The sequence below is a fragment of the Dendrobates tinctorius genome, unplaced genomic scaffold (genome assembly GCF_039654945.1).
Source record: "Dendrobates tinctorius isolate UK_male_01 unplaced genomic scaffold, ASM3965494v1 ptg000203l, whole genome shotgun sequence".
Classification (NCBI taxonomy): domain Eukaryota; kingdom Metazoa; phylum Chordata; class Amphibia; order Anura; family Dendrobatidae; genus Dendrobates; species Dendrobates tinctorius.
The window spans coordinates 26,829,254-26,851,405 of NW_027361870.1; the positions used below are offsets into that span (position 1 = coordinate 26,829,254).

General features: G+C 43.3%; 1 protein-coding gene across 5 annotated transcripts in view; it reads right to left on the minus strand.

Annotated features, from left to right (window-relative positions):
• Window positions 1-22,152, minus strand: part of EML6 (EMAP like 6) — a 197,322-nt gene that overhangs the window by 91,323 nt on the left and 83,847 nt on the right. For all 5 annotated transcript variants that reach the window (XM_073553917.1, XM_073553915.1, XM_073553916.1 and 2 more), the window contains exons 8-13: window positions 20,278-20,415; window positions 18,817-19,073; window positions 11,477-11,689; window positions 7,756-7,923; window positions 6,476-6,582; window positions 1,308-1,426 (exon numbers count right to left, since the gene is read on the minus strand). In XM_073553917.1, the coding sequence (XP_073410018.1) occupies window positions 1,308-1,426; window positions 6,476-6,582; window positions 7,756-7,923; window positions 11,477-11,689; window positions 18,817-19,073; window positions 20,278-20,415 (1,002 nt within the window). The remainder of the gene's footprint in view (window positions 1-1,307; window positions 1,427-6,475; window positions 6,583-7,755; window positions 7,924-11,476; window positions 11,690-18,816; window positions 19,074-20,277; window positions 20,416-22,152) is intronic.

Genomic DNA, 22,152 nt, shown 5'->3' on the forward strand with positions numbered 1-22,152 from the left:
TGGGCTGAGTGGAATTGGGGTATGATGGGGGTACGGTACGGGATACCACAACTCGTCCAACTCACGAAAAGCTGTGGCGGCACTTGTACTAAAGTCAGGTACTGGTAAGATTACTGGAGCGGTGCCTACCACTCGTCAGATACACCTGATTCCTGAATAGGCATGCACCTCTTCCTAAATCAGGAATGTCTGACTCCGCCATGCCCCCTCATCAAGAAAATTGCCAATCTTCATAAATCTGTGCCATGATCAATGCAAACCTAAAATCATCTGTTGGGCTGTGATATGTAATTCATTACGCTAGTGATTGACTGCTCGGGAGTACAATGGAGGATTGCTTTATTTATACTTTATTGGTTACATAGATTATTATAGCAGTGTCTAAAGCAAGTATCCCTCTAGTCAAAGCGTACTCCAAGACTCTCCAAAACTATGAGGAGTTTAAGTTTTGAGAAAACTAGCTCAGCTACCCTGTGCTGTGGGTTTCTATTGGTAACTGATGCCACCGCCTTGAGTCATGATCTTCATTTGCGGCTGTAGCGTCTGGATGTAACACTAATTCACATGGTTTATCCACATTATTGAAGGGAGTTAGTTATTAGAAAATAGAAGTCCAGAATTATAGTGGTCACTGGGGAGCGCAGGGAAGCGACGTCAGGATGTTTTGAGTTAGTAGTCCAATGCAGCTCCAGCCGTAGACCTCTAATGGAGGATGATAAGCTAGGACGATGTTAGTAAACGGTCAGAGGAACACCAGGAATAAGAGAAGAGAGCAGTAGTTTCTTTAGCCCACAACGCGTTTCGATGGTAAACCGTCTTCATCAGGTGGCAGTCACCTGATGAAGACGGTTTACCGTCGAAACGCGTTGTGGGCTAAAGAAACTACTGCTCTCTTCTCTTATTCCTGGTGTTCCTCTGACCGTTTACTAACATCGTCCTAGTTATTAGAAAATGACCTATTCCTTAAATCAGGTTTAAATTATTTTTTTTACATTTTTGGCCATTTTTTTTTAAATCGCCATCCTTATTAAAATCGAAAAATTGGAATTCATGCAAATTTCACACTGGCTACTTTTTAGGTTCTAATTTCCCACTGTTTCAGGAAATTAACATGGACATTAGTCAAAGTGAACAGACTGACCATTCCAAGAGCCTTTTTATTGTACAATCTGCAACTTGGCGCCAGAACCGGCCGCAACGACGCCCCTAAATCCCAAACCGTCAGCAATAGTGGCTCAATCACAGTGCCAACCATATTACCAACAATAACGTGATATTATAGACATAACGTCAACTCGAGGACGTACCCGTGTACAAATTTCAGCTTCAAACTTTCTTCTGGGGCTTTTTCTCTTTTAAGGGAAGGCAATGAATTTTGCTTTTCTTTATTTTGCTGCTTGAGCTGAGGTAGATCTTCTTTGTAAACCTGAAGGCGAGAGAGTAATCCTCATAACACATCAAACACGTCTTACTCATGTGGATTACAACCGCCGTCACCAGTAAATTATTTGAGTTGCTTTGAATCCTTCAGAGCGTTTCTGCATCTCAATAATATGAAGTGATCAGAAATTGAAGGTAATCACAATGCAAAAGCCCTTTGGGGTCAATGGCCAAAATGGTCGTATGTTGTTTCATAGTGACGTTGTGTAGCCATGGACTAAACATCATCCCTGTGGTGACGTGACGTGACATGAGACATTGGTGTATTACGGTATGTATTAAAGTGGTCAGGAAAAAAAAACATTTATCAACCATCCACAGGATAGGCGATAAATGTACCTGCTACTCGGACCACCACCAATCTCTAAAATGGGAGTATTCTTCCAACAGATGTCTCGGCACGATCATAATGGCACATAAACAGCCCAAAGCAGAGGTGATAAATGATTGATAGCTAGGTGCCGTCTGCTGGGACCCCCACGATCTCCAGAACAGGGGTCCAGTTGAATATTCTAGGGGAGTTTGAATAGAGTGCAGCTCGTGCTCAGCTCTCTCCGTCAGTCCTATAGACATTGAACGGAGCATTAGTGCACATCCATCACCAGCTAAGAGTGTGGGACTGGGACCCCTGTCCATGTGATTGGTGAGGGTCCCTGCAACAGAGCATCTACAGTAATGCTATCACATTTAACAGATATCCTGAGAGCTAACCCATTTACATTTTTTGCCATTTTGAACCTGCTGGAAAACTCCATTAAAATCTGTTAAGGATGACCTGTCACTGGTCAAAAGTGGCCCATTTGTGCTTTTATTTTATTTCCACTGCCCCGCTGAATAATCCGTTCTCTATTTTTTTTAAATGGTATGGGCTTTTTTTAAATTTAGTGCTACTTTTTATGGTCTTTGCCAAGGGGGACGTTGCTGATGGGATAATAATGCAAAAAAGCCAAAAGACACACCTCCAGAGAATATGTGAGATTTGACCCCTTTGGTAAAGACCATAAAAAGTTCCACTAAATAAACAGATCCATTAAAACTGTATGAGGGACTAAAAGAAAAAGAAACCCCTGAAATATTCAGGAGAGCAGCGGGCATATGACTGCAGCAAGAAGTGGTCACTTGTGACTTGGTGATAGGACAGTCTGTAAAGTCATGATGGATCTGAGGAAGTGAGTTGGTACAGAATGTGAAATGCGTCAGCTCTACTCCAGGTAGGCATCTGCAGTCACTTACGCCATTAGTGCGCATTGTACAATCTTCCTGTCACTTTTAGGCAGAGCAGGCATTAATGAGCTGACACTGCTGTTATGAACGGCTGACTTCTGCAGAGTAAAAGAAAACCAAGCTTTCACTCTAATTAAAATGCTGAATGTTTCCATCAGTTATTGCCAGAAATACAGACGCAGGCTCAGAATGTATAAAGAATGAAGTGCCGGCAGGGAGGAGAAAATAAATGTCATTATCGACAGGCACTGTTATTACGGATACAGTCATTCTTTTGTCCTCCATACAAATGAGTTTGTATTAAAATATTACAAAGCCATTGAGAAAATGAATTGTTTCGTTTCTTATAGCAGTTATTTGTGGCACGGTATAATTGCTTAATGACCTGCAATGTATGAGGTGCAATAAAAACACAACAGTATCAAAGCCATCAATGTGATACTATCATTGCCGACTAAAGGTGGAGTAGTCAGGAATCAAAGCAGATACGTTACCAGATTTAATCATATAAACTGAATACTTTAACATGTACTTTGGACCTGATGAGACTAGTGTACATAGTGGGATAATACATATCAGAATGGCTGCATAATCCTTTTTGAAAGTTTGACTTCAATCTCCACCCACCAAAACTGATAGACAGTTCCTCAGTGTCCCTCCTCCCTGCTGCTGCTGAGATCTCACATTGCTCAGTACAAGCTGCAGCTGTCAGTCAGAATGGGTGAGCAGATACCGTATATACCTAGACCAGGAGGCAGACACAGACAGAAGGAGGCCCCTGTGCAAAAATAGTGTCTGGGCCCAATAGTTCATCATAATGCGCCCCTTTATGGGTTGTAACAGAAGCTGCTTGTATCGTTAAAGGTGGAAGTGGGTCCCCTGGGCGGTTGCATAGGTTGTACCAAAGGTATATCAGCCCCTGGCTTGGACTCATGAGCTCTCTCACTCTTTAGCTTATTTTATTAATAGGGTTATAGAGCCATTCTAACTTGGTTTATCAAAGCAAATATACCAGTCTCATCAGGTCTAAGGAATAATGACCTTGGCTAATGACCCATTGAAGTTGAAGGGAGCAGATACTTTTCCCCTTTGCTGACAGATGTTGGAAAACTTTGTGCCTCGAATGAAAAATACAAAACAAATCTACTATTATTTCACTCTTTGTCTCATATTATATTCTGTTTAATATATGTACGAGAAAAAAAAATATGAAAAAAGCCTTCAGGGTAAAAAAAAAATTGAATACAGTTTATCAATATTCTGCATATGAAGATGCAAGCCTAAAGGCTGAGGCCGCACTAAGGAGATTATTTTACTGATTAATTTTTATTGCATTTTGCTAGCTAAGTAACAAAGCAAGTAAAAATGTGACAAATAACAGGCACAAATCCCTTCCCATCTTGTTCCCCCCATTCCAACAAATGCCTGAAGGCCCACCAGCTGGAAGGGATTATTCTAGAAAATGAGCTATGTCAATACCCCATTACCAGCTCCACTGGCGGCATTCTCATACATAATGCATTTCAGTCAATGTGTGAAGGAGGAGGAAGAGGAGCAAAAAACACTGTCTACTCTGTCATCGGGGACTATAAGCACTGAAGAGCACTGCGACCCACTATTAAAGGGGTTCTCTAGGATTTACATAGTGGTGGCTTATCCTCAGGATAGGTCATCAATATCAGATATACCAACATCTGGCACCCCCACCGATTAGCTGTTAGTAGGTCCAGTGGCCAAAAGTAAAAAGTACATAGAGCTGAAACAGCATCACTCTGAATACTGTGTAGTGGACGTTTTTAAGATTCTATGGATCAGCTCCCACTGAAGTGTATGGGCCATCATGGGATTGGTGGGTGTTCAATCCCCAATAATATGATATTGGATAAGCCATTAACATACAGATCCAGGATAACCCCTTTAAATGGAACCTGTCATGTCCAAAAAGCTATTTGCCTGCTGATATAGGGTTAAAATCATGGCTTTCCACTTTCCTTAATGGAAAGCTTAGCTATACAGCTGTAATCACTCCCTACCGCTTTGATTGACAGCCTGCTCTGCAGCATGTGTGTTCAGAATAGACTGTCAATCAATGTGGCTGGGAGAGATTACAGCCACACATAATATACAGTACATACATCTTCTCTCTGTAACCAAGCTTCCAGTAAAATAGGCATGCATGGTTTTAAGCCTAAAGATTAACCCTATGTCAGCAGGTAAATAGCTCCTGTACTGTACCCTGCCTGACCAATTTTATCTTCTGTCATTTACATTAGTAAAGTTGCAGTGTGGTTTTACATCATTAGCTGGTTATTAGCAGAGCTCAACCCTTCTACACAACGTCAGTGCAGAGCTGTGTTTCCTGCCTACTGCTGACAGATCAGATTTGTGAAACTGCAAATCCAGCTCTAATAATGCATATGACAGAAGACAATCTTCTGCCATATGCATTAAAGCAGCATTTACAATTTTATATCACTAGTCTCTCAGCAGCAGTCAATAAACACAGCTTAATTAATCTCAGCCCTTGTACAACAAGCACCATTCTGCAGTATATCTCTCCTGTTAGCCTTATTATAGAGAGCCCCCTATTGCAGTATATTTCTCCTCATCCCCCCAGTATACACCCCCATTCTTCAGTACATCTCTCCTCTCAGCCCCATTATTCAGAGTCCCCTCCTGCACTATATCTCTCCACTCAGCCCCATTATACAGAGGCCCCTCCTGCAGTATATCTTCCTCACAGCCCCCGGTATACACCCCATCCAGCAATACATCGCTCCCCTTCGCTACCAGGACACCGCTGCTCCATGATATGAGTTCCTACACTGTAATGAAAGAGGCTTCACAACTTTCCATCCCTTACAGTAGAAGCTTAATTATAGACATATCCCAGAACACAGATATGCTGGCAGGATGCACTGCGCATGATCGACCAGGAGCACTAGAACTACAGGACAGTTCCAATGGCACCTGATGGGTAAATAGAGACTAGAGGAGCATCCTTAGGGGAAGTGATATATGTAAAACAGGGTATTTAAAAATGGGTTATATTTGCACAAATTAATAAATATATGTGTACGTTATTATAAGAACACATTGTGATTTTCGGAATAACCCTATAACACAGCACGGTATATTTATTGATACTGTCTAAATTTTTAGACCTCATGTTATTTGCTTTATCTTAGACAGCGCAAACTTAATGTCCATTTACGTGAACCGACTGGCGGCACTAAACGACCGCCATTCAGCTGCTTGCTTACACAGCCTGTTTACACAGAACTTCAGATGTGCATTGAACGAATAATAGTAATCTGCGATAGTTTATATGAACTCTTTGATTAGACAGTCTTAAAATGTATCACTGTTGCATGCTGTGAAATAAATTTAGTGTAAGCGTACACCACCTCACCACCTATTAGTTGGCTTTATTTGTGTTGGAAATTTGTGCCAGAATCTTAGCACATTTTTGACTAGCCACTTTCCTCCAATTCAACAGCCTTGTCTTTCATAAGATGGTACAAGTCATTAAAGACGGGTTATTTTTTTTAGAGTAAATTATGCCAGAAATCTGGCGCATTTAGTTTGATAAATATGCCCCACAATACAAAACTGATCAAATTATGGCACAAATGAAAAGGAAAAATCCTAATAAAAATCCCCTGTGCATTTCTGTCCATGAGATCCTGCTGTGGTACACTGCACAAATTCCTATTATAATGGTGCCAAGCGTATCCAACCGTGTATAAGGGAAATCTTTACATCGTCTCGTAAACCGACCATTTGTCATTTCTTGCACCTTTGTACTGACCTGGCGATCATAATTGATTTGTGTCTCCTGCTCGATATCAGAGTCTAGTTCTGGTACATCTGATACATCTGAATCCGACTCTTCGCTACAGGAATCAACGATACCTTCTAATAAAGCAAGAGAAATAAACTATTACATAAACACATTGTAAACCGTCCTATGCAGTTCTGTGTATGATCTCTATAATGCTCGATGTGTATCCATTTGAAATAATACTCTATAATGTGTGATACTCTAAGAACATGACTTACTGATCTCTCCCTATAAGCGCACGTAGGCGGAGACCTGTCAATCCAGGGCAGCGGGCAGGGACCCGCCTGTCTGACTAGTCTCAAGTGCTGCTTGGTCCCCGGTGGCTTTTCGAGTATTTTTTTCTCTGCATTTCAGAGTCGAACATACCTGGCTGAGATCATACAGCTAGTGCCTGATACACGCTACCCATGGATCAAATCAAAACACTTATACAAGTCTGTGAAAAATCAGCACATGGATGCAACGCATGATTAATCCGTGTGTTGTCCATTTTTACCGTTGCAATGGGTAGAAGAAGCTTTGCAATTTATGTTTTTCATACGAGAAAATCCTGATGAAACAATGATGGTAAAAACTCGGATCCAAAACACTGATGGAAATCTAACTGTTTGTGGAGAAGGGGAAGTCACTGACATCTGAATGAGGTCTTACAGAAAGTACAACATTTAACACATATAACATAACAATGCACGGAGTTGTGGCTGTGGTAGGTTTCTATGCGCTAGATTACACGTAGTTATTAAATATACTATAGCTGACCCTCCAAGGACTACAAGACCCTTCTAGTCATATTCTAAATTTATCATTAACTAGCCCCAATCTATAAGCCAAGCCTTGCAGTAACTGTATATCATTATCCTGCCGTCTATATATTTGCCTGAAATACAAAGTAAATGTGTCATCTTTAACTTTGGCCATTTAGATATAATTTCATCTTCAACTTGCTTAACTGTCCACAATAACAGTCATTTTGATCGGGCATGCCCAAACTTTTACATGCCACTGTATATCTTCTATATGTTGCTAAATTTTTTAGAAAATAGTGTTTTCATTCATGTATAAATGAGGTGTTAAGTGCTCGGTGTGTGACTACCAATAACTTACTAGGTTGTTATCCCTTCACACCACTTTTAGTCCTTTTAACTTGATTGATAGCTCACTGTCTGATTTTCTTCCCCCGTGCCTGACATAAGCCTAAGATATTATCGCATCCTTTCTGGCCATCGCAAAAGAACCATCACACTTACCTTGAGGTGGAGTTTCAATGATGCCATTCGCCATTCCTTCAGGAATCAATCTCCACTGAAAAACAGAGTGGTCAGCTCCACCGGTGCTCAAAATCCACTGGAAGTCATTGGACCAGCGGACATTAGTGACGTGTGCAGAATGGCCAACATATTTCCGAAACTTGGCTCCTTAAATAATAGAAGGCAAGCAGATCCATTACAAAGTAGTCAACTCAACCAAGTTCCCAGATATTGAACAACTTAAAGACACAAAAAAAGCTCCACTGGCCATAGTCCATTAAATTTCTGCATTAGTTGACAGTTTTGGCAGGTCATTCATTTTACGTACCTGGATATAGATTCAGCAGAAATACACTTTAAAATTTAACCTTTAATGTTCCCTTATTATAACACACTTCTCAGTGAAAACATCATAAAATTAATATAGTTTGTCATGGCCAACAAAAATACAAAAGGGTGACTTAAGGTCTCCATATACATTGGACAAATGTTGGCTGAACCCGTCACTATCGACAGGTTTGGCCAATGGTCAAACGCCACGTTCACACATTAAGTATTTTACATCAGTATTTGTAAGCCAAAACCAGGAGTGGGTGATAAATACAGAAGTGGTGACGTGTTTCTATGATACCTTTCCTTTTATTGTTCCACTCTTGTTTTTGGCTTACAAATGCAGATGTAAAATACTGACCAAATACTGAACATGTGAATGTGGCGCCAACTGAATAATCGTAGGTAGAAATGTTGACTGCGAATGTCCAATTTTGGACTGCCATTAGATGGTTCTACCTGAGTTAAGCTGTCGGCCGATGTGTCAATTGGCGGCTTTGTCATAGAGAGAACAGGCGCACTCGTCCGAGCAAGCGCTCCAATGTATGGGAGAGTTGGATGAGATGGCTGTCAGCCGAACGATCGGCCAAAGCATGGCTCGGCAATCAGCTTTTTAATGTCTATGGCCAGCCTTACCTATATAAGTCCACAGTAGTGAAAATAATGCAGTGTCTAGATCTGTGCTCTTAGTAAAATGTACATTTTGTTATATTGTTTATTGTGATTTTTTAATGATGGAAGTGTTTTAAACTCAGAGGAAACTTGAAACTACAAGCTTGAATAAGGGAATAAGGGGTATTCAGCTAAACTTTACAACAGTTGTGGATGCTCGGATCCAATGTTGTTAGCGAAGGATAAATAGACAGGACTGAACCAGAGACGCACAAGACTATATCTGGCAGCTTCCAGCAGTAAAGTTGAGGCTTAAGCAAGGTGTGGTGCTCTCCATTTGGCTGGAGAAGGGAGCTGATAACTCCAACTAAACAGCACGTACACCCGTACTGTCAGGCAACATCGCAGCTCCTAGCCATCCAAATCTAAATAGCTGGACAGAGAATGCAACGTCCAGAGCTTCTAGTTCCAAAGTCTCTTCTGTCACCTGTGCTGCCCACAGAATGAAAATGGTGGCGCCTGGCGACAGAAGAAGGTGTCGCAGAAGCAGGTTCTGGTCAAGATGTGACAACCTGTGACTGATACAGTTATTGAATGTATGAAGGGATGAGCAGGATCAGACTGTTGGATTTGAATATATAAAAATCCTGTATTCTCAAGGGGGGTAAGCGTCCGTTCAGCGTGAATGCGTATGAAGGATCGGGAGAAAGAGCTATCACAACTAATGTGCATGACCTAATTGTCAATGCCAGTGTGGATCGAAGAAAATTAATTCATCATTTCATTACGTCTAAGATTTCACAGAAATATTACTTAGCTCTAATGTATATAAACTACATCAGCCAAAAAACAGTGGACTTGCCAGTATTAACTAATCAGTTCATTTAATTAATTTTTTAACTAGTGCTGGGAAATATAAAAGCCAAGGTCTGGATAATTGGCTAAGACTGATGCCTCTCAAACTACGATGCGACCCCCACCAGTGAGGGGCCACCTAGTAGTTGGTGAAGCACAGCAGCTCTAGAGGACACTTTGGCAGAAGTAAGGTTGCAGTGATTTAAAGTTTGGCAACAAAACTCATCCATTTTGAATTTCTTATAAAGTTACATAAAATTCAGAGGACAAATGAAAGATAAATTAGGCAATATTTTTAACTTTGGCACAGACTGCCCCCACATGTAGGGAGGCCCAGATATGACCTTTGTCTTTCAGGTAAAGTTCAAGCATCAGATTGGTCACTCTGGCAAAGTCCCAATAGAAAAAAAATTGAGAAGCTCCACCTTAGAGGAACTATTACATTTTAAGTTTATTTTTTTTCTTTAAAGCATGTGTAGATAAAATATAAGTATCATTTAGCAACTCATGAATGTTTTTGATTTGTACATGGATTTGGTTGTTCTGCAGTCACACCACGAAGCATACTGTAAATGCAATGTGTGCATTATTTAACAGACCCAAATCACGACTGCTATTTTATTCATTGACGGCTTCATCTTCAGCAAACATTACAGAATTCTAGAAAAGCAGAAACTTCCTTTCCGTTCATTGCATAAATATTTAAAACCTAAATCCTAAATTGAGATCAGTCAGTACCCAAATGGTCACGTTCACTATGAGAAATGCTCGCAGATCTAATGCTCGTATCCACTGACTGCAGCAGCTTAATATATAGTAAGTACTGCATGAACACCATCTATTATACATCACCCTAAAGATGGAGAAGGACATGGCCTACACCTTTCTAAATCAGTCTAATCCATACCAGTACACAAAGAAATCCACTGATCTGACATAATTCTTTCATATGCCCAAGGAGAGCTCCAGGGGATGTTTCAATTACCGTTTTTAAAAAAAATGCATGATGAAAAATTCAGGTAGACTGCAAAAAGTAAAGAAGGCAGTGTAGTAATGACGCACACTCTTGTTGCTAATGATGAATTATCTCCTGGAAAAAGAAATAATAGGGCATTAAATGACTGGCTGGTGTTGGTATGGCTTGGTAGACAATCTAAAGCGTATGGCCACCTCAACCACCTCTATATATACAACCTACATGTATGAAGAATGCTGAACCAGTCACAGGGTCAGGTGGGCAATGGAACAGAGACCTACCCCAGATGGAACCAATTAAATGAACCTGTCAGAGACTGACAGCAGTATTTAAGTAATTAAAAAGCATTGATTGGTGCCATCAGAGTTAGGCTGTATAACACAGTCAATACCTGGGATGTATGGTGCGTGTTTGGCTCCTGAGCTCTCTCCCTACATGCATAACAGGCATTCATTGCACATATATGGTGGATACCTAGAAAGGGTTAAGGTGGCCATACACATTAGATTAATGTTGGCCAAACCTACCAATTTCAGTAAGACCAGCCAGTCATTGAATGTCCAATCATTTCTTCTCCCAGGAGATAATTCATCACTAGTATTGGGTGATATTGTGTTTTCAGTTGAGAAAACATGCCAGGTTGTCGAGTCAAGCATTCATTGAATGACGAACCCTCAACTTGTGACACTCAATCAATTTATTCATACATTTATAGTAGAACCTACAGGGGATAAGCACAACATAGATCAGCAATATTGCCATACTTTGAGAAAATATGATCCACAATTGTCATAGGTGAGTACTTACTAAAACACACCAGTCAAGAGAAGCGACAGGTCCTCTTTAACCACGTCGGCTTCCCTGCACAATTCCTGTCTGCCAGCTGATAGTTACAGAATTTGGGTATTGGTAAGTCATAGAAATGAAAACAGTAGGGAATCAGCTTACCTTTTTTAAGGCTAGGGAACCTGAATAATTTTACTAGCCCAAAATCATCTCCAGTCACCAACGCTGTGCTATTGAAATTGGCATCTACTGAATTGATGTCAGTAAGGTCGGTATATTTTGGCCATATTCCATTGACTTCTGGTCCAACCACACACGTCCAAGAAAACCAATGTATGCCTTTAATTTCATCTTTGTTTGTGAGATGCTTCCCAGCTGTAATGCATGAATAATGGATCAGAAGGGCACATACGTGGCAATGTAGTCCTAGCGTACATATACAGTCATATGTTAAAGTTTGGGCACCCCTATTAATGTTAACCTTTTTTCTTTATAACAATTTTGTTTTTTGCAACAGCTATTTCAGTTTCATATATCTAATAATTGATGGACTCAGTTACATTTCTGGATTCAAATGAGGTTTATTGTATTAACAGAAAATGTGCAATCTGCATTTAAACAAAATTTGACCTGTGCAAAAGTATGGGCACCTCAACATAAAAGTGACATTAATATTTCGTAGATCCTCCTTTTGCAAAAATAACAGCCTCTAGTCGCTTCCTGTAGCTATTAATGAGTTCCTGGATGAAGGTATTTGTGACCATTCCTGTTTACAAAACAATTCCAGTTCAGTTAAGTTTGATGGTCGCCGAGCATGGACAGCCCGCTTCAAATCATCCCACAGATGTTCAATGATATTCAGGTCTGGGGACTGGGATGGCCATTCCAAAACATTGTAATTGTTCCTCTGCATGAATGCCTGAGTAGATTTGGAGCGGTGTTTTGGATCATTGTCTTGCTGAAATATCCATCCCCTGCATAACTTCAACTTCGTCACTGATTCTTGCACATTATTGTCAAGAATCTGCTGATACTGAGTTGAATCCATGCGACCCTCAACTTTAACAAGATTCCCGGTGCCGGCATTGGCCACACAGCCCCAAAGCATGATGGAACCTCCACCAAATTTTACTGTGGGTAGCAAGTGTTTTTCTTGGAATGCTGTGTTTTTTAGCCTCCATGCATAACGCCTTTTCGTATGACCAAACAACTCAATCTTTGTTTCATCAGTCCACAGGACCTTCTTCCAAAATGTAACTGGCTTGTCCAAATGTGCTTTTGCATACCTCAGGCGACTCTGTTTGTGGCGTGCTTGCAGAAACGGCTTCTTTCGCATCACTCTCCCATACAGCTTCTCCTTGTGCAAAGTGCGCTGTATTGTTGACCGATGCACAGTGACACCATCTGCAGCAAGATGATGCTGCAGGTCTTTGGAGGTGGTCTGTGGATTGTCCTTGACTGTTCTCACCATTCTTCTTCTCTGCCTTTCTGATATTTTTCTTGGCCTGCTACTTCTGGGCTTAACAAGAACTGTACACCTGTGTTCTTACATTTCCTTACTATGTTCCTCACAGTGGAAACTGACAGGTTAAATCTCTGAGATAACTTTTTGTATCCTTCCCCTGAAAAGCTATGTTGAATAATCTTTGTTTTCAGATCATTTGAGAGTTGTTCTGAGGAGCCCATGATGCCACTCTTCATAGGAGAATCAAATAGGAGAACTACTTGCAAGTGGCCACCTTAAATACCTTTTCTCATGATTTGATACACCTGGCTATGAAGTTCAAAGCTCAATGAGGTTACAAAACCAATTTAGTGCTTCAGGAAGTCAGTAAAAAGTAATTAGGAGTGTTCAAATCAAGAAAATGATAAGGGTGCCCATACTTTTGCACCGGTCAAATTTTGTTTAAATGCAGATTGCACATTTTCTGTTAGTACAATAAACCTCATTTGAATCCAGAAATATAACTGAGTCCATCAGTTATTAGATATATGAAACTGAAATAGCTGTTGCAAAAAACAAAATTGTTATAAAGAAAAAAGGTTAACATTAATAGGGGTGCCCAAACTTTAACATATGACTGTAGCCATAAGTCTTCTGTGCTAGCTTAGTCATTGCATAACACAAAGAGAGGTCAACTTTCTAATATACTTAGTTTCTAATCCTCACTGTTTTCAAGATCTCCTGATGGATTACTGTATAGGGGTTTTGTCACGCTCGCGCCTTGGCTGAGTGGCGCGAGCCGGGGGTGTGTGGCCCCACTATGCCACAAACCAGACTACCCTGGAAGGGGCGTAACTACGGCAGCTACCTCGGTCTTCACTGGAGCCTCTGATGGTGAGGTCAGGCTTGTGCGGCAGGTAGCTGCCGGGTGCCACTCCAGGGTGGTGTCTGTCTGTGGCTGCTGATCCCACTCGGGAACAGGACACCTGGACAGGTGCGAGTGACAAGCAGGCGGAGACACAGGGCAAGCGGACACGGCTTGGTACACTGGCAGGCAGGCACGGCTTGGAGACACAGGGCAAGCGGGCACGGCTTGGAGACACAGGGCAAGCGGGCACGGCTTGGAGACACAGGGCAAGCGGGCACGGCTTGGAGACACAGGGCAGACTGGCGTGGTATGAGAAGAGACAGGTAGGGACCTGTTCACACTGCAGGTGTAGGCAGGAGGGAGTGGTGTATGTTGGAACAGGATCTGGACCTGTTCACACAGGGGGTGCAGGTATGGATATAGGCAGGAGTGTGGAGTAGGCTGGGCTGCAAGAGAGCCGTGCAGGCAGAGCGGCAAGGGAGCCGAGCAGGCAGAGCGGCTAGGGAGCGAAGCAGGCAGAGCGGCTACGGAGCCGAGCAGGCAGAGCGGCTAGGGAGCCGAGCAGGCAGAGCGGCTAGGGAGCCGAGCAGGCAGAGCTGCAAGAGAGCAGATGCTCAGACAGGGAGGACACAAGGAAAGACACAGCAGGGAAGGAAGCCACAGACAAGGAGAAAGGGAGACTAAGGTAGGACAGAGTACAGACAAAGTACTGGGACCAAGACTCAAGGGCCAGGATATTCAGCCTCCTGGCAGGCAGACAAGGTACAAAGCAAGACTAGGAGTAATCCTCCAGAGAAGGAGATACACACAACAGGGCCTGGCTTCCTCAGCAGCAAGTTGCTAACTGAGTATAGACATTGCACAGGCAATGTTTCAGTGGGTGTGGCAGAACTAAATAGTCAAGGGCTCTAGGTGATTGGTCAGGGACAGATTAGATAGGTGCACCCTGACTGCATAAGAACCAGAGAGATCTGGCGCCGCCCCCTATACACACATAGCCAGGAAACATACAGAAGAGCAGAGGCACAGAGCACAGGGCTGGCAATAGACAGAATTCACAGCATGACCCGGAGCAGTGAGTAAGTTGATGTGCGGGGGATGGGATGCCATGCATTGACGCCAGCAGAGCTGTTACAGTACCCCCCCTTTACGGCCCCTCTTCCTCAAGCCTGCCAGAATGACCTGAAGAAGGAGTATGGGACCACACACAGTCCAGGTTGACACGACATCCTTCAGGTAGGGTGGAGTATGTGTGCCATCAGGTTTCTTGGTGCCCAAGGGAGTCAGTTTCCAACACAGAGGGTACAAAGACTTCTTCCTCCAGATTGGCAAAAAGCGGGGCCCTGGCAGCTTCAGACTTCGCCCCTACATCAGCCGGCCAGCTAGAAACTGAAGACACCGCACAGAGTCCATTTTTAGCCCATTATCCAAAGAAAATTGGATCTCCTCCAGGTGAGTGAACAACGGAGATACGTAGGCCACAGTTCCCACCTCTGCATCCACCTGCCATATGGAAGGTGGAGGCATACATACAGGGAGCCATTTCAACCTGCTACTCAGAAAAAACTGGGCCCCCTTTTTCAGGTTAGAGGATAAGTAATGCTCCATCTTGGGACCTTCACCCACTGGCCATAGAGGAGCCGAGGGCATCCACTCAGGATCCATCTTCAGCCCTTTATCCTGGGGAAGACAATCAGGAGGCAGGGATGCTCTAGGGAGCAGATCACTGGCATCATTGCTGGAGATGTGTGACGAGGAGACCTCCGCTTCGCCCTCTTCGGAGGCGTCCTCAAAACTAGACTCGACGACCAGCAGACTGGATAAAGACGACTACTTGGCTGACTGAATCTGACGCAAGGGAACCAGACACCTCTTGTCACTTGGTTGTCTCAGGCGCGGTACCTTGCTGGGTCTCCAAACATAAATGGGCACCAGGATCTCTGGTTCAGAATGACCCATGGGCATACCAGACAGCCAATGGAAGATGAACTTCTTCGTATACAAAGCTCCAACCTGGAGCTGTAGTTGTCCTTGCAGGACTAGACTGTTCTCAAGGAGGACTCGGCCACCTTTAGACGATGTCCACGCTGGGTCCTGGAGCTGAAGAATGGAGATCACACACCGACTCTGTATGGCTGGTGGCTCGAACACCCCAAAGCTCCCAGAAGGCAATGAAACAGTCATAGGCTTTAATGGAGAGGGAGAACTCTCGCCAGGGGCAGCCTCTCCTACTGGCCCAGGGTTCTGGAGTACAGGCTTCACAGGGCAGAGACCAGATTCCGGCTGCAACATTGCCTGCTTCTACTTTTTAGACCTCTTGGATCTTGCACGGGAGGCCGCATTGGCAGACTGTGGAACAGGTGATGGCTGGACCGTCATAGGTGGCTGAGACGTTTCACCCACAGGTTCCTCTTGTCTGGTCTGTCTCTGGAAGCTTGGAGGGGAAGACTTTTCAGGAGCAGCTGGACGAGGCATGTCGAACACTTTACGGAAGGCCACCAGGAAGGCCCCCAGGCTCATGACGACAGGGTCCCCTGCTTCCCAAAGGGGACAGATCCACATCAAGGCATCACCAGCTAGGTAAGACATGATGTATCCCACCTTGACCCGGTCAGAGGGAAAACAAGCTGCATTCTGCAGGATCTAGCGCAGGCACTTTTTTAGGAACCCTTGGCACTCAGTAGGGTCCCCATAGAACCTAGGCGGGTCTGCTGGGTCGTGCTCTTCATAGGCCAGGAGCTGATTGTAGAGGGCATTGGAGACGATGATTGGTTCAGAGGTCTCCACAATCGGAACCACGCAGGACTGAACAAATTCCTCTAGTTGCTCATACTGGAAGGACATGGGACTCAGCGGGGACCATGGCCTGTGCAAACTGTCACGCTCGCGCCTTGGCTGAGTGGCACGACAGGGGGGTGTGGCCCCACTGTGCCACAAACCAGACTACCCTGGAAGGGGCGTAACTACGGCAGCTACCTCGGTCTTCACTGGAGCCTCTGATGGTGAGGTCAGGCTTGTGCGGCAGGTAGCTGCCGGGTGCCACTCCAGGGTGGTGTCTGTCTGTGGCTGCTGATCCCACTCGGGAACAGGACACCTGGACAGGTGCGAGTGACAAGCAGGCTGAGACACAGGGCAAGCGGACACGGCTTGGTACACTGGCAGGCAGGCACGGCTTGGAGACACTGGGCAAGCGGGCACGGCTTGGAGACACAGGGCAAGCGGGCACGGCTTGGAGACACAGGGCAAGCGGGCACGGCTTGGAGACACAGGGCAAGCGGGCACGGCTTGGAGACACAGGGCAAGCGGGCACGGCTTGGAGACACAGGGCAAGTGGGCACGGCTTGGAGACACAGGGCAAGCGGGCACGGCTTGGAGACACAGGGCAAGCGGGCACGGCTTGGAGACACAGGGCAAACGGGCACGGCTTGTAGACACAGGACAGACTGGCGTGGTATGAGAAGAGACAGGTAGGGACCTGTTCACACAGCAGGTATAGGCAGGAGGGAGTGGTGTATGTTGGAACAGCATCTGGACCTGTTCAAAGAGGGGGTGCAGGTATGGATATAGGCAGGAGTGTGGAGTAGGCTGGGCTGCAAGGGAGCCGTGCAGGCAGAGCGGCAAGGGAGCCATGCAGGCAGAGTGACTAGGGAGCCGTGCAGGCAGAGCGGCTAGGGAGCCGAGCAGGCAGAGCGGCTAGGGAGCCGAGCAGGCAGAGCGGCTAGGGAGCCGAGCAGGCAGAGCGGCTAGGGAGCCGAGCAGGCAGAGCGGCTAGGGAGCTGAGCAGGCAGAGCGGCTAGGGAGCTGAGCAGGCAGGGCGGCTAGGGAGCCGAGCAGGCAGAGCTGCTAGGGAGCTGAGCAGGCAGAGCTGCAAGAGAGCAGATGCACAGACAGGGAGGACACAAGGAAAGACACAGCAGGGAAGGAAGCCACAGACAAGGAGAAAGGGAGACTAAGGTAGGACAGAGTACAGACAAGGTACTGGGACCAAGACTCAAGGGCCAGGATATTCAGCCTCCTGGCAGGCAGACAAGGTACAAAGCAAGACTAGGAGTAATCCTCCAGAGAAAGAGATACACAGAACAGGGCCTGGCTTCCAGAGCAGCAAGTTGCTGAGTATAGACATTGCACAGGCAATGTTTCAGTGGGTGTGGCAGAACTAAATAGTCAAGGGCTCTAGGTGATTGGTCAGGGACAGATTAGACAGGTGCACCCTGACTGCATAAGAACCAGAGCGTTCTGGCGCCGCCCCCTATACACACATAGCCAGGAAACATACAGAAGAGCAGAGGCACAGAGCACAGGGCTGGCAATAGACAGAATTCACAGCATGACCCGGAGCAGTGAGTAAGTTGATGTGCGGGGGATGGGAGGCCATGCAGTGACGCCAGCAGGGCTGTTACAGGTTTTCTAAGACATGTCATAGTCTAGGGCTCGTTATAAGTGTTACTGTAGTAACAAGAACTAAACACTCAAATTCCCCGACACTACAGCGCTAACCCTCCGGTGGTCTCCCCAGATACAGAAGTGATGAAATCCTGTCCATGAGTTAGCTAATCGCTGGCAATACTGATTGGTTGCAGAATCAAAAGACTTAAGAACAGGATGTCATACCATTGGAGAAGATGACGTTATGTATAACAGTCACATAAACCTAACAACTGCTGCCAATAAGTGGTATCTGCTGATGGATGCAGAGTCAGAAGACTCAAGGACAGGATGTCATACCGTTGGAGAAGATGACGTTATGTACATCAGTCACCTAAACCTAATGACTGCTGCCAATAAGAGGTATCTGATGATGGTTGCAGAGTCAGAAGACTCCAGGACTTTGTCATCTCACTGGAGAAGACATAATGTACATCAGTCACCTAAACCTAACGACTGCTGCCAATCAGTAATATAAGATGACTGATGGACTGGATGGAATCGCTTGTGGTCCTGGCAGAGATCACTACAACTGCAGCATTGTACATTGCCCAAGAAATCAGCATTAGAAGAAGTGTTTTTTTTCAATTCTCATCGGATGAGAGCAGCTCACAATTTTTTTTATGTACTGCAACTCTTCCTAAATGTCCCTTTCAGTTGGAGGCCAGCATAGTGCCCCCCTCACTCTGGATTTGGATGCTTGATAGTAGGAGCCCTACATGTGCAAAAGACGACCCCTTACCAGGGCATTTCAAGCATACTCACATGGCATCTTGTAAAACAATCTTTCTCCGGCTCCATCATTAGTTTGCAAGTACTTGCTATCCACAGCCCAGTCAAGGTGGGTTATAAAACTGGAAGATTTATTGCATTCCCCAATTTTTTTGTATCGCTGTGCAACTGCATACACATCCACAAGGCCATCATTAGAGCCCACAGCAAGATAGGATCCATCCGGAGAAAACTTCATTTCATGAATCACTTCTTTCCTGTCCTTGATGTGAACAACTTCTGTCATATCCCTGCAAAACCACATTCAAATGTGCTTTATTAATGCCAAGTAAGACAGTTCAGTAATGTTCCCTTTCTGTGAGATAAAATCAATTTGCAGATGCAATGATATATTATTAATACGTCGCACAACGTGACAAATACACAGTAAAAAAAACCTCCCGATTAAATAAAAAATGAAAAAGAAATGATGAAATGTGAGCGCTTCCATGCCCACTGCTTGTCAGTAAACAATTACAAATGTTTTTAGTGGAATTTTGTTTTTTATGCTTTCAGGTAAGATTCTGAGGCCAGGTTTCCAGGTTCAGGTTTTTTTATGTAGTTTTTGAAGTGAAAAAAAAAAAAAAGAAAAGGTTCATAAATGGAAAACATCTACAAAGAAAAGACCGAGACCCCGATTTATCAAAGCTTTTTATGTTTCATCTTTCATACTTTCATCTTTACCTCCACTTTTTCCAAGAGCAGTATTTTTTTTTTTACTTTCCTGCTGATAAAGCCATGACGGCTTGTTTTTTTGTGTGGGACTAGTTGTACTTTTGAATGACACCATCCATTTTACCATAGGGTGTACTGGGAAACAGGGAAAAAGCTCCAAATGAAGTAAAATTGCGGGGAAAAAAAAACCCCGCAATTCCACAATTGATTTTAAGGCTTTGTTTTTTCAGCGTTCATATTGCGGTATTAAATACTTAGAAATATGATAGTTTGTCCGGGTCAGCATGATTATGACAATACCAAACTTGAATATTTCTGTTTTTATATACCATAACTGGAGGGAAAATTTTCAGAAATTAGTATAAAAAAAAAAGAATTAGCTTGAGTCATCATTTTCCCTGATGTTTTTATTGAAACTATTTTGGGGTAGATACTGCTCTTTGATCGCTTCTTAATGCTTTTTGGTTTTTTTTGTGGAGATGTGGCAACCAAAAACTTGGCAATTTTGGCATTTCAAGTTTTGTCTTGTTACAGTTTTTACTGATTACTTCTGGTCAACTAATAAAGTGGTTTAATAGATTGCTAAAGATTACATAGAAGTGTCCCACTCTGAGATCTAGGTTCCCTTAAATTGATCCCATGCATTTCCAATATTAATAAACTCTCATCTCGGATAACATCCATGGTAACCAACAATGTATAATATAAATGATGAGGATTCCAAAGAGAAAAGATGTCATCCTCCTAGCAAATAAACAATTAGATAGAAACATCTCTTACCTAACCCTGAGTACAGTGAATGAACCATCCTTCATCCCAAGGGCAAGCTGCGATCCATCTGGACTAAAGGCCAAACTCCGCACAGCTTCCTCCATATTGCATCGAGCTATTAATGCATGGTCTGCGAGACTCCATAACCTACGGCCAAGGAACCAAAACTCATATCATGGTATAAATCATAATGAACACAGTAGACTAATGGCCAACATACTTGTAAATGAAGATGGCTATAAGGTGCAATGATACACTGCGCTGCTGTAGGTATAATTCAAGGAGCTTTATTGGTGCCTACGCCTTTCCTGAGCTGTCCCAGCTCACTTCATCAGGGCATGATACAAGCATGTAATGCAGGAGTTTATATACAATCCAAAGTGGAAAAAAAAAAAAAGGGGCAGGACAAGTAACTGCCACATCAGCCAGGCAATAGTATAAAACACATTAAAATAATTGTATTTTAATAGAATATATTAAAACCACATATACAGTAATAAGAATATATACTCAAGAACAACAACAAAAATATAATATATATTTCTTTTGAAATAGACACGGGAGATCACGGGGTCAAATAAAAAAGGTAGTTAGAACCATCCTCAAGGAGTCTAGAACCCAGTTCCAAAGTTAAGAGTGTATGGTGTTTTAATCCACATGACTATAGTGACTAGTGAGGAATGGGGTATAATTTTTCGGATCAATGTTGAGATCAATCTATTCTCTTCCAGAATAAAGAGTAAATCCAAATAGATGCACCCTGAATTATGGAATAAAGTGCAGTAGTGTTTTAATATTAAATATATTAAATCATAAAAACATGATAACAATATAAAAAAGGGGGGGTTGTAGTATTTTAAAGAGACACTAAAATGGCGCTAACACGAGCTTCAAGAAAGTGTCAGAGGCTTGAAGAGAATACTATAGTTAAAAAAGAAAGCTTTCTGTGTGAACCAATGTGTGGAATGGAAGGATAAAACAAGATGGTCAGGCTAAACATCCCAATGGAGGGTTCAGTATGCATGGGAGGCAGGGACCAAAAAACAAAATGGCCTTTTAATAAAAGACATCAGAAACAGTATTTAGTCCAAAGGGTTCCAGAGATTTTAATTTGTAAAACCAGTACACCTCTTTCCTATTAAGTGTCTAGATTCGGTTTGATATATTGTCTGGTATCTGTTCAATGGGGTAAATAGTCAGTTTCTTGATGTCACGACCATGTATAAGGTCAAAGTGACGTGACAGACCATGATTCTGAAAGCCAATTTTAATATTATGTCGGTGGGAATTTAACCAACAATGAAGTGCCTGGGTGGTACGTCCAACATAGATTTTGGGACAAGTGCATGTAATGATATAAATGACGTGTGACGACAGACAAGTGAGGTGGTATTTGATGGGGAATTTTTCTTGAGTGAAGGGATGTGAGAAAATGATAGTCTGATGTGCAATATTGTGACAGCAACTACATTTACAGTGATGACATTTATAGATGCCAGGAGATAAGAAATTGTTCTGCCCGTGAGATGGAATAGTGAGCTATTTGTATCTACCCATTTAAAATAAGTCTTGGTGCAAATCATACTATTCTTGACATAAAAAGTAATGTCTAGAAAGTTGTCGCACCTACTTATGCAAATCTTTTTATGGGTGTTTTTGAGGAGGCTTTTATTACTACAGTTGAATTTGCAAAAAGCATAATCCTTTATAAAAGATATATAGATGACCTCTTTTTAATATGGGACACACGTTTTATAAGTGCTGATCAGTTCATTTCCACCATACAGAATAATAACGGGACTGGAATTCACCCCTCACATCAGTAACCAAACCATGAACTTTCTAGACATTACTTTTTATGTCAAGAATAGTAAGATTTGCACC